A 12,988-nucleotide genomic window follows, 5' to 3' on the forward strand; every position below is an offset into this window, starting at 1 on the left:
TCCGAAGCCACATGTGGCTCTTTGAGCCTTCCCCTGTGGCTCCCAGCCTCCTCTGCCATTTGCAGAGAGAGACAGAGAGAGGCACTTGCGCTTCCCTGCTTCTCTCTCTCTCTCTCTGTCTCTGTGTTTGTGTTTATGTGTGTGTTTGTATGTATGTGTGTGTGTGTGTGTGTGTGTGTGTATGTGTGTGTAAAAGAGAGTGGACTCACTGTGTTCTCCGACAAGCTGAAAATCTTTTTGGGCGTGGCTCCTCCCTTTGCTGCATCTCTGCAGGAAGCAGGAAGGGAAGGAGAGAGATAGCTAGCCCAGCTATGCTGACTCAGGAATTCTGGGAATTGAAGTCCATGAGTCATAAAAGAGCCGAGATTGCCTACCTCTGAGCTTGTTGGAGAACAGCTTGAAGCCAGCTTGTCAGGTGAGCAGAAGATCGGAGAGAGGGAGAGGGGGGGAGAAAGAGAGAGAGAGAGAGAGTGAGGGAAGGAGAGAGAGAGAGAGGAAAGAGAGAGAGAGAGATAGGGAGAGAGTGGGGGAAGAGGACTGGCAGACCAAGGGCAGAAAGAAAGAGAGGGAGAGAGAGGGAGATAGAGAGAGACACAGAGACCCTTTTGATATCTAAAATGAAGATAACACTTCATATATCGGAAGTGTCTTGGCGACGTTTTGACGAAGTCCCATTCGTCATCTTCAGGCTGGTGTTTTCAGCGTCATGCTTCGAGGAGCAATGTGTGGTCTTAGCTGTTTCTTCCTTTTAACTGCCAGTGGAGGTATGAACTGATTGGGTGGGAGCTTGGCTGTGTTCTGATTGGGTGGAGGTGTGTTCTGATTGGTTAGGGGTTTGGCTGTGCTCTGATTGGATGGGGGGTTGGCTGTGCTCTGATTGGATGGGGGAGTGTTCTGCTTGGGCGGGGACTCTGTTGTGCTCAGGTTAGTCTGAGTTGCAGGGGGGTTTAAAATGGTGAACTGCATTGCTATTTTTTGGCTTTGCGTTCGTGGTCGTGCCTCATCTTCATGGTGGGTGTCAGTTTGCTTCATGTATGGATTGGAGGGGTTTAAAGTGGCTAATGATACAGCTGTGGTCTGGCTTCTGGTTTGTGGTCGTGCCTCATCATCGGTGTGGCTTTGGGTTTGCTTTTTGCGTGGATGTGTGGTGTTGACATCCTGTGTGGTTTTTGTGAGTGTGGGTCTGGTGTCATTCGTTTGTCAATAAGGGTGGGTTTTAAAATGGCTGGTAGGCGGGAGGTATCATCTCGTTTGTTCATGCTGTGTGGGCGTTTTTCTATCTCGATGGCTTCTCTGTTTATTCTGTTATTAAAATGTTCAGTTTTGGCGATAGTTCTGGTATTTTTAAAATCAATTTCATGTCCTGTGGCTTTAACGTGTTGGACCAGGGAAGATGTTGGTTCCTCTTTTTTGACTGAGTTCTTATGTTCTTCAATGCGTGCACTTATTCTTCTGTTGGTTTGTCCGATGTATGTGTTGGGACAAGTGGTGCATGGGATTTCATATACTCCTTGATTTTCTAACTCAGTTTTATCTTTGGGGTTTCTCAGGATGGTGAATATTTTTCTGTTTGTGCAGAATGCTGTTTTGATGTTGTGTTTATGGAGGATCTTGCTGATTCTGTCCGTGGTGCCGTGTGTGTGTGTGTGTATAAGGTAAAAAAGGATATATGCGGTGTTATCTTCCTTTTAGATATCAAAAGGGTTTTGTGGCTCCCAGTGTTTTGTTTTTGGTGGGAAACAGGTCCAAGTAGCTCTTTGAGTGTTTTGGGTTGCCTACCCCTGACCTATCCTAAAGTAAAAATGTCATTTTTGTTTTGTTTGCAGTACTATTACCTCTATTTAAAGCAACTGAATTAGTGACTCAATTGACAGTGTTTTTATACCTTCATAGCCACTGCTAATTTTTATTGGTACCTAGATTTTCTGAACTGAAAACTGTTCATATCTCCTCAAAGTTTTTTTAGGAGTGGTTTCCTTCCTTCCTTCCTTCCTTCCTTCCTTCCTTCCTTCCTTCCTTCCTTCCTTCCTTCCTTCCTTCCTTCCTTCCTTCCAATTCAGAGATCTGTTTTCAGTTATATGATAATAAAAAGACAAGTTGCATGAACTCATGGTGTTCTATACTTATAAATCCAAATGTGACATTCAACCTAAGTTAATAGCTTATTGGGAATTAACACATTTTAAGCATCATGTGTTGAAAGTCTGTGCTGGATTTCTTTCATAATGGTTATTTCTTGCTTTTAATGGCAAAAAATACCTCTTGTAGGTTAGGCCCAAAAATTCATGAGAGCCTGATCATTTCTAAGTAAAAGTAGATGATAGATAGAGAATATGGAGTTTTATTTCTAGTTCAATACAAATAGGCAAGGTAAGAGACCCAGTTTGGTCTAGTGGTTAAGGCATCAGGCTAGAAACAAGGATGGCATTAGAATGAGTTCTAATCCTGCTTTAGCCATAAAGGCCAGCTGGGTGACTTTGGGCCAGTCACTGTCTTTCAGCCCAATCCAATACACACGATTGTTATGGCAAAAATAGGAAGAGAAAGAAGTATTAGGTATATTTGCTGGCTTTGACATTTATAAAAATAATAAAGGCAGGAAAAAAATATGAATAAATAAAATCTAAATAAATAACAGTAAAGAACAAAGATGCAATTTAAAACAATGTACTCTAATCTGATACACTTTAGATCCATTTTAAATGTTAAATCCAGAATTCCCAGCAAGTGTCTGGATGAACAGCAGGTTGAAGAAGAGTCTCTTGAAGATTACATAAAGTACAAATGTTTAGGTTTTTGTAAGTTATTTTGGTGCATTAAATGCATAAAATGACAGTAATATAAACTTGTTTTACAATTAAACGTATATAAGATGAAGGCTCTTTAAATGATTTCCTATATGTTGTGTAGAGAAGGCATTACTTATTTTCTTTGGTTTTTAAAAAATAAATGGATATACAGCATGAAATATTAATATTCTCCAGCATGAGGATGGAGAATCCACGAATGGGTTTACTTCATCTTCCTAAGTCTGACAAAGTTGCCATGCCTCCTCCTGGGCTAGTACCACCCTAGTTACGACTTAGTCTTATGCTCAGCAGGACACAGTAGTTGTTGGCTCCAGGGTCAGACCTTTCTAGCAGGTTGTATGAACTTTCCATTTGTGGATTCTCTAAATTTTTTCATTACAGTGCTGCGATCAGTGCTGCGATAATCCTCCCAACAGTGTTCTTCCCTTCCCCAATTCATTACAACTTGAGGCCACAGCTGCCCCAGGCTGTTGTCAGCGGCTAATTAGCAAGCTGTGCTGATGAATATCAGCAATCCGGCTGAGTATCGGCTTCAGGAAAGTGCACAGCCGTCTGTCCGCAGCACAGCTGGGCAGCGGGCTCCACGGGGCATGCTGCGGCCATCCACAGGCCAGCTGAGCATTCAACCTGAAGCCTCCGCTGCTGTCCTATTTTTGGTGTGCTCGTCGCAGCTGCCATTTTGCGTGCCGCGAGAACAGCCGCCCCATTAAATTTGAAACCAATTTTCTCCATTTCTGTTCCACCGGCAGCTCAATTAAGGCCAGCGGCTATCGCATCAGGTGTTTCCTTAACGTTTAACCCCTGATTGACACTCACATTCCTGAGGAGTCAGGGTGCTCTTAAAACGCCCTCAGTAGGTGGGCACCATTTTAGGTCTGTTGGCTTGCTTTGTGATCTGACAATGGAGGGATTCAATTTCCTTTCCAGACTACAGCAAACCTTACTCCTCAGGGAGGTCAAGCCTACTGTTGCCCAGAGGAATACATAGGAAATTGAGCCCAGAGGCCTCTCTCTTTTGCCTTTTACTCCTTTTGCCTTGTAGTGCAACCCTTAGTCCAGGCCTCAACAGGATCCCTCCCTCATTTTTCACAATATTAAAGTGTGCTGGCCCACCTTTTGGCCCTGCCACCACCACCTAGGTTTAGTGAGCAGGCACTTATCACTAAGGTGATTTGCCGCCACTGTGTGAGATATGTGTGTGCTGGCACTGACCAATTGTGGTTTTGCCACCACTGTACACCTGACCACTACGCCGTGAGGGCATTTTCAGGCATTTCACAGCCATCAGGACCATTACAAGTGCATGAGAGTCCTAGTTGTCTAGAACAATCGCTGGCTCTTTCCAGCGTCTGGGCACACAGTTACACCCAGCGCTTTGCTCCCATATCTTGAGATCCTTCTCAGAACAACACTGAGAGATCTCTGTTGTGATAGCAGACAACGCAGCACCTCAGATTGCACACGGTGCTCCTGGCACTCCCACCAAAAAGAAGCGCAAGTCCTCCAAACTGGAGGCAGAAGAGAAGCTTAAGGCCAAAGCCAAGGCTATCTCGAGCAAAACACTCTCTAAGGTGGCTGAGAAGGAGGCCAGCAGGAGGCACCTTGCCTTGGAAAGGCAGTTCTCCAAGGCTCAAAAACAAAATGCAAGCAGAATGGTCCAGGCTCCCCTGGCACCGGCTGAGGGTTCGCTCTTTAATCCACAACTCCCCTCCTCCAATTCCCTAGTCCAATGGGCATGGTTTCTGGAAGGGGAGGTCAGACAGGGGGAGGTGATGCCCCTCAACCAGGGACCATGCCCTCAATGGGTGGCTCCTTCGCCCAGGACTCAGCCAGGGCTGGAGGCCACATTCATGCCCACAGCAGCTGGACTCCGTCCCATTGACTCTCACAGGGTGTGGCCAGAACAGTTTCAGGCCTTAGTTGCCCAAGCATTTGCCCAGGGCATGGCCTCCTCATTCCACCAGAGGCCAGGGTCTGAATCTGCGGCACCAATGGCAACATCTTACTACCAAACAGAGCCCCTAGAATATCTGTGTTCTGTTTCCTCTGACCGGTTCTCTCAAGACAAAGTCATACTCTGAGGAATATGAGTCAAGGGACATACAGTTATCGGAAGATGAGGAATCATCTCCGGAACCTTCCCCTTTTGTAGGCTTATTTGACCCAACGTTGGTTTAAATCACTACTGCTCAAGGCAAGCAGCTCTGCCAAAATTAGCTCTGATCAGGAGCCTCCACTGGTTCCTACTACCAGCCAAGACCCAAATCCACTGTTCTCTGAGCCTACTGTTACCCAGAGGCATATCCCTTGCCCCCCTTCTTTCTGAATACCATTAGGAAACAATGGTATTGGCACTCCCCCGCACCAGGGGGAACAGACAAGAAGCTCTTCAATGTCGCCCCCGCCTTGTCAGAACTCCTGGAGGTCCCGGTTGTGGATGAATCCCTAAAACTGCTCTTTTCCTCCTCCACCGTGTTAGGGGACATGCCTGAAACTTTAAGAGTGGAGGACAGAAAATCCGAGTTTTCCCCACGCAGGTCTCACCAAGCCTCTGCATGGTCGGCAAAGGCATCCACCTCTTTCTTTGCCAGAACCTCCATCATATGGCTTCGAGAGCTCCAGGCCATGATTCCCCAGGAACAGGTACGCGCCCACCAGAACCTGGGTAGATTAGTGGCAACATCGGAATACATGGCGGGTGCATCACTACACGCTGCCAGGTTCTCATCCCGAGCCATAGCCTCAAACATAACAGCTCGCAGGCTCCTATGGCTCAAGCAATGGCAAGCGGACTTAAAGTCAAAGTGGCGCTTAGCTACTGCCCCTTACACTGGTGGACATTTGTTCATTGAGGCTTTCAACCCTTACCTAGTGGAGAACCGAGACAAGCATAAGGTGATGTCCCACCTTACCAGATGGGTGGACAGAAGGTCTAACCCGTACTTCCACAGACAGCCATTTCGTTCGGGATCAGGATCGGAGTGGACTCAGCCTCCCCTCTCCTTTCCTCCCAGGCCTGACTGCCAATCGGAACATTCTGGTCCTAGGCCCAGACAACAGTTCCAGTTCAAGCGGCTCTTTCGAGGCATGGGAGGTCGTCCCTTTAGAAGAAATAAGTGACTCCAGGGAGGCCCCCCCATAGGTGGCAGATTGTCCCTCTTCATCCACAAATGGGAGGCCACCACTACAGATGCTTGGGTACTCAACACCATCAGGTACGGCCTGTCTCTAGAATTTTTGTCCCGACCCCCAGAACGTTTTATTTCTTGCCCAACTCCACAGGATCCGGCCAAGCTGAGACTCATAAATGAGGCCATATGCCACCTCTTAGAGATAAGGGCCATAAAACCGGTGCCAGCTGGACAATTCAAAAAAGGCTTCTACTCCATCCTCTTCGTGGTACCAAAGGCCTCAGGAGGATGGAGAGCTATACTCGATCTGAAGGGGCTAAATTCCCATCTAATCTACAAAAAATTCAAGATGCAGACGCTCCAATCTATTCTGGCCAGCATCAGAAGGGCAATTTCCTGACATCCATTGATCTCACGGAAGCATACTTGCATGTCCCCATCCTTTCTGACCATTGGAGGTTCCTCAGGTTCTGGAGAAGGGACGTTGTCTTACCTGAACGCCTTTTCTCAGCATGAGGATGGAGAATCCACACCCACCCCTTCAGTGTCTTATCAGGTCCTGTGTCGGGGGTAGGAAGAGCCAACACATCGGACTATCGTCTGCTGCTTCGCCTTTGTGTAACTGGGTAGTAACTTTGTCAGACTTAGTCGATTGGGCAGGAAGACAAAGTAAACCCATTTGTGGATTCTCCATCATCATGCTGAGAAAAAGCGTTCAGGTAAGACAACGCCCCATTTATCCCATCAGAAAAAGAAATGAAATTTTAAAGTCAAGTTTGAATTTAAAATCTGGTCTAAAGTCCTCTCAAATCAAGATGTGAATTGCAGTGCAACACTAAATGCCTAAATCCAGGTATGTGCCTAAACCAGTGATGGTGAACCTTTTAGAGACTGAGTACCCAAACGGCAATCCAAAACCCGCTTATGTATCATTAGGTGCCAGGTGGGCGTGGCCCATTGGGTGGGTGTGGCCCATTGGGTGGACGTGGCCCATTGGGTGGGCATGGCTGTGGTGGTCATGGCAGACTGGATGGGCATGGCTGTGGTGGGCATGGCCATCTCATTGTTGCTCTTGGGAGGAAATCTGTGGGGCCCAGGCCGGGTTGGGGGAGATCCAGAGAGTCTCTGGTGGGTGGGACGGTGGGCAGGAGGTTTGTCCTGCGAGGTGAGGCAAGGTGAGGCAGGGGCCAGGGCGGCTGCTGCCTGACATCATCAGCTCCCGCACACAGCAAGCACATGGGGGCCAACTGTGTCCATTAGCAGCCACAGCCTGCCGGCCTTACGATTTCGACGTGACATGACTGTTTGAGGTTTTTTTACCATCGCCCGGCTTGTTCAGCGGCCTCATGGCAGCAGCATTGGGCAGGAGGTGGCAAACGGCCGGTTTCAGCACAACGTGACTGTTTGCCTCTGGCTGCCGCCATTTGCCATCTTGCCCGTATACCGGTTCCTTACCTCTGCCTGTCTTGTTCCACGACCTCATGGCAGCAGCATTGGGTGCAATGCGTGAGGCGGCAAATGGCCGTGGCCAAAGACACAGAGCTGTAATGAGCAAGGCAGCAAATACCCATGGCTGGAGGCAAATAGCCTTGCCATTGCCTCAGGCTGCCTGATACCATCACCCCCCGCACACAGCGAGCACATGGGGGCCAACTGTGTCCATCAGCAGCCACACCCTGCTGGCCCCTCGGTTTCAGCGCGACATAACTGTTTGCCGCCTCGCGCGTTGCACCCAATGCCTTATGGCAGCGGCAGTGGGCAGGAGGCGGCAAACGGCCGGTTTCAGTACAATGTGACTGCTTGTCTCCAGCTGCGGCTATTTGCCACCTTGCGCGTTGCGGCTGTTTGCCTCCAGCTGTGGCTATTTGCTGCTCATGCATCGTGGCTGTTTGCCTCCGGCCATGGGTTAAAAAAAAAGTTCCATCAGACTTTCTAATTTCTTGAGATCTCACGAGAAGTTAGAAAGTCTGATGGAACTTTTTTTTTTTTTACTGATAGTCCCACAAACACACAGCAAAGACTGAGAAGCAAACGGAGAAATGGAATGCAGCTGAAAGGCAGGTTCATAAAAAAAATGCTTGGGGGAGGCAGGGCAGGCGTGGCAACCTTACCCTGCATGGGTATTGATGCAGGTTGCTCATGGATGGGACTGAAGGCCTAGGACTGGGCCAACGGCGCACGTGCCCACAGAGAGGGCTCTGCGTGCCACCTGTGGCATGTTTGCCATAGGTTCGCCACCACTGGCCTAAACACTCAGTCTACAAATCAGAAATTAAATCATTAACAGTTGGACAAGTTCTTCTTTTTTTTATTGAAAAAGTTTTATTAACAATTAACAAAAAAATTTTTTAACCCTCAAACCCACCCACCCCCACCCCCTGCCCCCCACTTCCCAGAGCCAAGTATAGGGTTATTACAAACATATTAAACAAAATCTAATTAAATTTAACAAATTATACAGTAACTAAATTCATACTTAACCCTTAACTCCCTTTAAACCTTAATATCATAATATTATAAACAAGTCCATTTTAAAACAATTATTATAAAGTACCATAATAACACCCCTTTATGGATTACTGCCTTGTTGTGATGAAGGGGCTTGTGTAACTCAATGAAGCTATAAGCTATGCCGTGCAGGGCCACCCAAGACAGACAGGTCATAGCAGAGAGTTCAGACAAAATGTGATCCACTGGAGAAGGAAATGGCAAACCACTCCAGTATCTTTGCCATGAAAACCCCATGGACAGTACTAAAAGGAAAAAAGATATGACGCTGGAAGATGAGCCCCTCAGGTCGGAAGGTGTCCAATATGCTACTGGGAAGAGCAGAGGGCTAGTACTAGTAGCGCCAGAAAGAATGAAGCGACTGGGCCAAAGCCGAAAGGATGCTCAGCTGTGGATATATCTGGTGGTGAAAGGAAAGTCCGATGCTGTAAAGATTTTTTCTCCATAGGAACCTGGAATGTAAGATCCATGAATCAAGGCAAGCTAGACGTAATCAAAAAAGAGATGACAAGACTGAACATCGAGATCTTAGGAATCAGCGAACTAAAATGGACAGGAATGGGTGAATTTAACTCAGATGACCATCAGGTATACTACTGTGGGCAAGAATCCCTCAGAAGAAATGGAGTAGCCTTCATAGTTAATAAAAGAATAGGAAAAGCAATACTGGGATACAATCCCCAAAATGACAGAATGATCTCAATTCGAATCCAAGGCAAACCATTCAATATCACAATTATCCAAATCTATGCCCCAACCACTGGTGCTGAAGAGGATGAAATTGACCGGTTCTATGAAGCCCTACAGCACCTTATAGAATTAACACCAAAAAATGATGTCCTTATCATCATGGGGGATTGGAATACTAAGGTAGGAAGCCAAAAGATAACCGGAATAACAGGCAAGTTTGGCCTTGGAGTACAAAATGAAGCAGGGCACAGGCTAATAGAATTTTGTCAAGAGAATACGATGGTCATAACAAACACTCTTTTCCAACAACCCAAGAGACGGCTCTACACATGGACATCACCAGACGGTCAACATAGAAATCAGATTGACTATGTACTCTGCAGCCAAAGATGGAGAAGCTCTATACAGTCAGTAAAAACAAGACCAGGAGCTGACTGTGGCTCAGATCATGAGCTTCTCGTTGCAAAATTTAGGCTTAAATTAAAAAAAGTAGGGAAAAGCACTAGGCCACTCAGGTATGAATAAATCATATTCCTAATGAATATACAGTAGAGGTGACAAATAGATTTAAGGAATTAGATCTGATAGACAGAGTGCCTGAAGAACTATGGATGGAAGTTCGCAACATTGTACAAGAGGTAGCAACTAAAACCATCCCAAAGAAAAAGAAATGCAAGAAAGCAAAATGGGTGTCTGAGGAAGCTTTGCAAATAGCTGAGGAAAGAAGGGAAGCGAAAGGCAAGGGAGAAAGAGAAAGATACACCCAATTGAATGCAGAATTCCAGAGAGTAGCTAGAAGAGATAAGAATGCCTTCTTAAATGAACAGTGCAAAGAAATAGAAGAAAACAACAGAATAGGGAGGACCAAAGATCTCTTCAAGAAAATTGGAGATATGAAGGGAACGTTTCATGCAAAGATGGGCAGGATAAAGGACCAAAATGGCAGGGACCTAACAGAGGCAGAAGAGATTAAGAAGAGATGGCAAAACTACACAGAAGAACTATACAAGAATGAGCTTAACATCCCAGATAACCACAATGAGATGGTCACTGACTTCGAACCAGATATCCTAGAATGTGAAGTGAAATGGGCCTTAGAAAATCTGAGCAACAACAAAGCTAGTGGAGGTGACAGTATTCCAGCTCAGCTATTCAAAATCCTAAAAGATGATGCAGTAAAAGTGCTACACTCAATTTGCCAGCAAATTTGGAAAACTCAACAGTGGCCACAGGATTGGAAAAGGTCAATTTACATTCCAATTCCAAAGAAAGGCAATGCCAAAGAATGTTCAAACTATCGCACCATTGCACTCATTTCACATGCTAGTAAAGTTATGCTTAAAATCCTACAAGCTAGACTCCAGCAGTATGTGGATCGAGAACTACCAGAAGTACAGGCAGGATTTCGAAGAGGCAGAGGAACTAGAGATCAAATTGCCAACATACGCTGGATAATGGAGAAAGCTAGGGAGTTCCAGAAAAACATCTACTTCTGCTTCATTGACTATGCAAAAGCCTTTGATTGTGTGGATCACAACAAAATGTGGCAAGTTCTTAAAGAGATGGGAATACCAGACCATCTTATTTGTCTCTTGAGAAACCTATATGCCGGTCAAGAAGCAACAGTGAGAACTGGACACGGAACCACTGATTGGTTCAAAATTGGAAAAGGAGTCCGGCAAGGCTGTATACTGTCGCCCTGCCTATTAAACTTATATGCAGAGCACATCATGAGAAAGGCAGGGCTAGATGAAACAAAAGTTGGAATTAAGATTGCCGGGAGAAATATCAACAACCTAAGATATGCAGATGATACCACTCTAATGGCAGAAAGTGAAGAGGAACTAAAGAGCCTCTTGATGCGGGTGAAGAAGGAGAGTGCAAAGTTGGCTTGAAACTCAACATTAAGAAAACCAAGATCATGGCATCCGGCCCTCTCAATTCCTGGCAAATAGATGGGGAAGAAATGGAGGTAGTGACAGATTTTATCTTCCTGGGCTCCAAGATCACCTCAGATGGGGACTGCAGCCAAGAAATTAAAAGACGCTTGCTCCTGGGGAGGAAAGCTATGGCAAATCTAGACAGCATATTAAAAAGCAGAGACATCACCCTGCCAACAAAAGTGCGTATAGTCCAGGCCATGGTTTTCCCAGTTGCAATGTATGGCTGTGAAAGTTGGACCATAAGAAAGGCTGAGCGCCAAAGAATTGAGGCCTTTGAACTATGGGGCTGGAGAAGACTCCTGCGAGTCCCTTGGACTGCAAGGCGTTCAAACCGGTCAGTCCTAGAAGAGATCAACCCCGACTGCTCTTTAGAAGGCCAGATCCTGAAGTTGAAACTCAAATACTTTGGCCACCTAATGAGAAGGAAGGACTCACTGGAGAAGGCCTAATGCTGGGAAAGATTGAGGGCAATAGAAGAAGGGGACGACAGAGAATGAGATGGCTGGATGGAGTCACTGAAGCAGTAGGTGTGAACTTAAATGGACTCCAGAAGATGGTAGAGGACAGGAAGACCTGGAGGAACATTGTCCATGGGGTCGCGATGGGTTGGACACGACTTCGCAATTAACAACAACAACAACAACCATAATAACAATAAATAAACTAAATAATTTCCATTATAAAATGCTATTAATAGTAATTATTATTTAAAATTTAATCATAAAATAAATGGAACTTTTTAGTTCCATATTTAATCTGAATATAATCTATCCATCTTCTCCATACCATAATATATCTTTCTTGTGTATGATCCTTTAAATAAACAGAATTTTTAGCCATTTCTGCTAAATTAGAAACCTTAAATGTCCATTCTTCTATAGTAGGCAAGGAATCTTTCTTCCAATATTGACCTACCAATAGCCTTGCTGCTGTTACTAAATTCAACATTAAAATAGTTTCTTTAACGTCAAAATCCTCAAAAATCCCTAGTAAAAATAGTTGAGGAGTAAACTTTATCTTCCTTTTAAAAATCTTTTGAATGTCCCACCAAATCATAATGCAAAAATCCTTAATGTCCACCAAACATGAAAATAAGTTGCGTCAGAACTACCGCATCTCCAACATTTAGGCTGTAAATTAGGATACATACAAGACAACTTTTTAGTATCCAAATGCCACCTGTAAAACATTTTGTAAAAATTTTCCCTTAAATTTTGAGCCTGTGTAAATTTAACATTTCTAATCCAAATTATCTCCCATAAATCCAATGGAATCGGTTCCTGGATATTCTGAGCCCATTTAACCATACAATCTTTAAACAAATCCGTTTCCAAGTCCAATTCTATTAACGCATTATAAATTCTTTTTATGTGGGCCTGATTCTGATCTTTAATCTGAATTACCAGATTTTCATCTCCTAATGTTATTCCAACTTTCTTATCTAAAGTCCACCTATCCACTATTTGTAAATACTGGAACCATGACTGTAAAATATTTTCTTGCCTTAATACATCTAAAGATTTTAATTGCCAGTCAGTACCTGACCAAATAAGTAATTCTTTATATGGAATTTTTTCAAAATTCATCCCCTTAGAAATCCCCTCAATTGCATGTCCAGGAATCCCCCAAATAGGTATTTTGTAATTTAACCTGTAATAATACTTCTTCCAGACTCGAAGTAAGGCATTTCTTAAAATATGCGATTTAAAAGCCCGATCTACTTTCTTATTAAAAATTAGATATGCATGCCAACCATATAATAAATCCCACCCTTCAAGAGAAAGAATATTTTTATTTGTTAAATTAAGCCAATCACTTATCAAAGTTAATGTGGCTGCATCATAATATAATTTCAAATTAGGTGCTTTTAGCCCTCCTCTTTCTTGAGCATCTTGCAAAATCTTAA

General features: G+C 44.7%; 1 protein-coding gene across 2 annotated transcripts in view; it reads left to right on the top strand.

Annotated features, from left to right (window-relative positions):
- Window positions 1-12,988, top strand: part of HMGA2 (high mobility group AT-hook 2) — a 289,643-nt gene that overhangs the window by 23,101 nt on the left and 253,554 nt on the right. The window contains exon 4 of one of the 2 annotated variants that reach the window (XM_039342255.1): window positions 2,394-2,541. The exons of the other annotated variant lie outside the window; for it this stretch is intronic. Within the exon in view, the coding sequence (XP_039198189.1) occupies window positions 2,394-2,537 (144 nt within the window). The 3' untranslated portion in view covers window positions 2,538-2,541. Of the gene's footprint in view, window positions 1-2,393; window positions 2,542-12,988 lie in introns of those variants that run through there. 2 annotated transcript variants of the gene reach the window in all.

Source organism: Crotalus tigris, unplaced genomic scaffold (assembly GCF_016545835.1).
Source record: "Crotalus tigris isolate CLP2741 ecotype Arizona unplaced genomic scaffold, ASM1654583v1 scf7180000017782.1332974, whole genome shotgun sequence".
Classification (NCBI taxonomy): domain Eukaryota; kingdom Metazoa; phylum Chordata; class Lepidosauria; order Squamata; family Viperidae; genus Crotalus; species Crotalus tigris.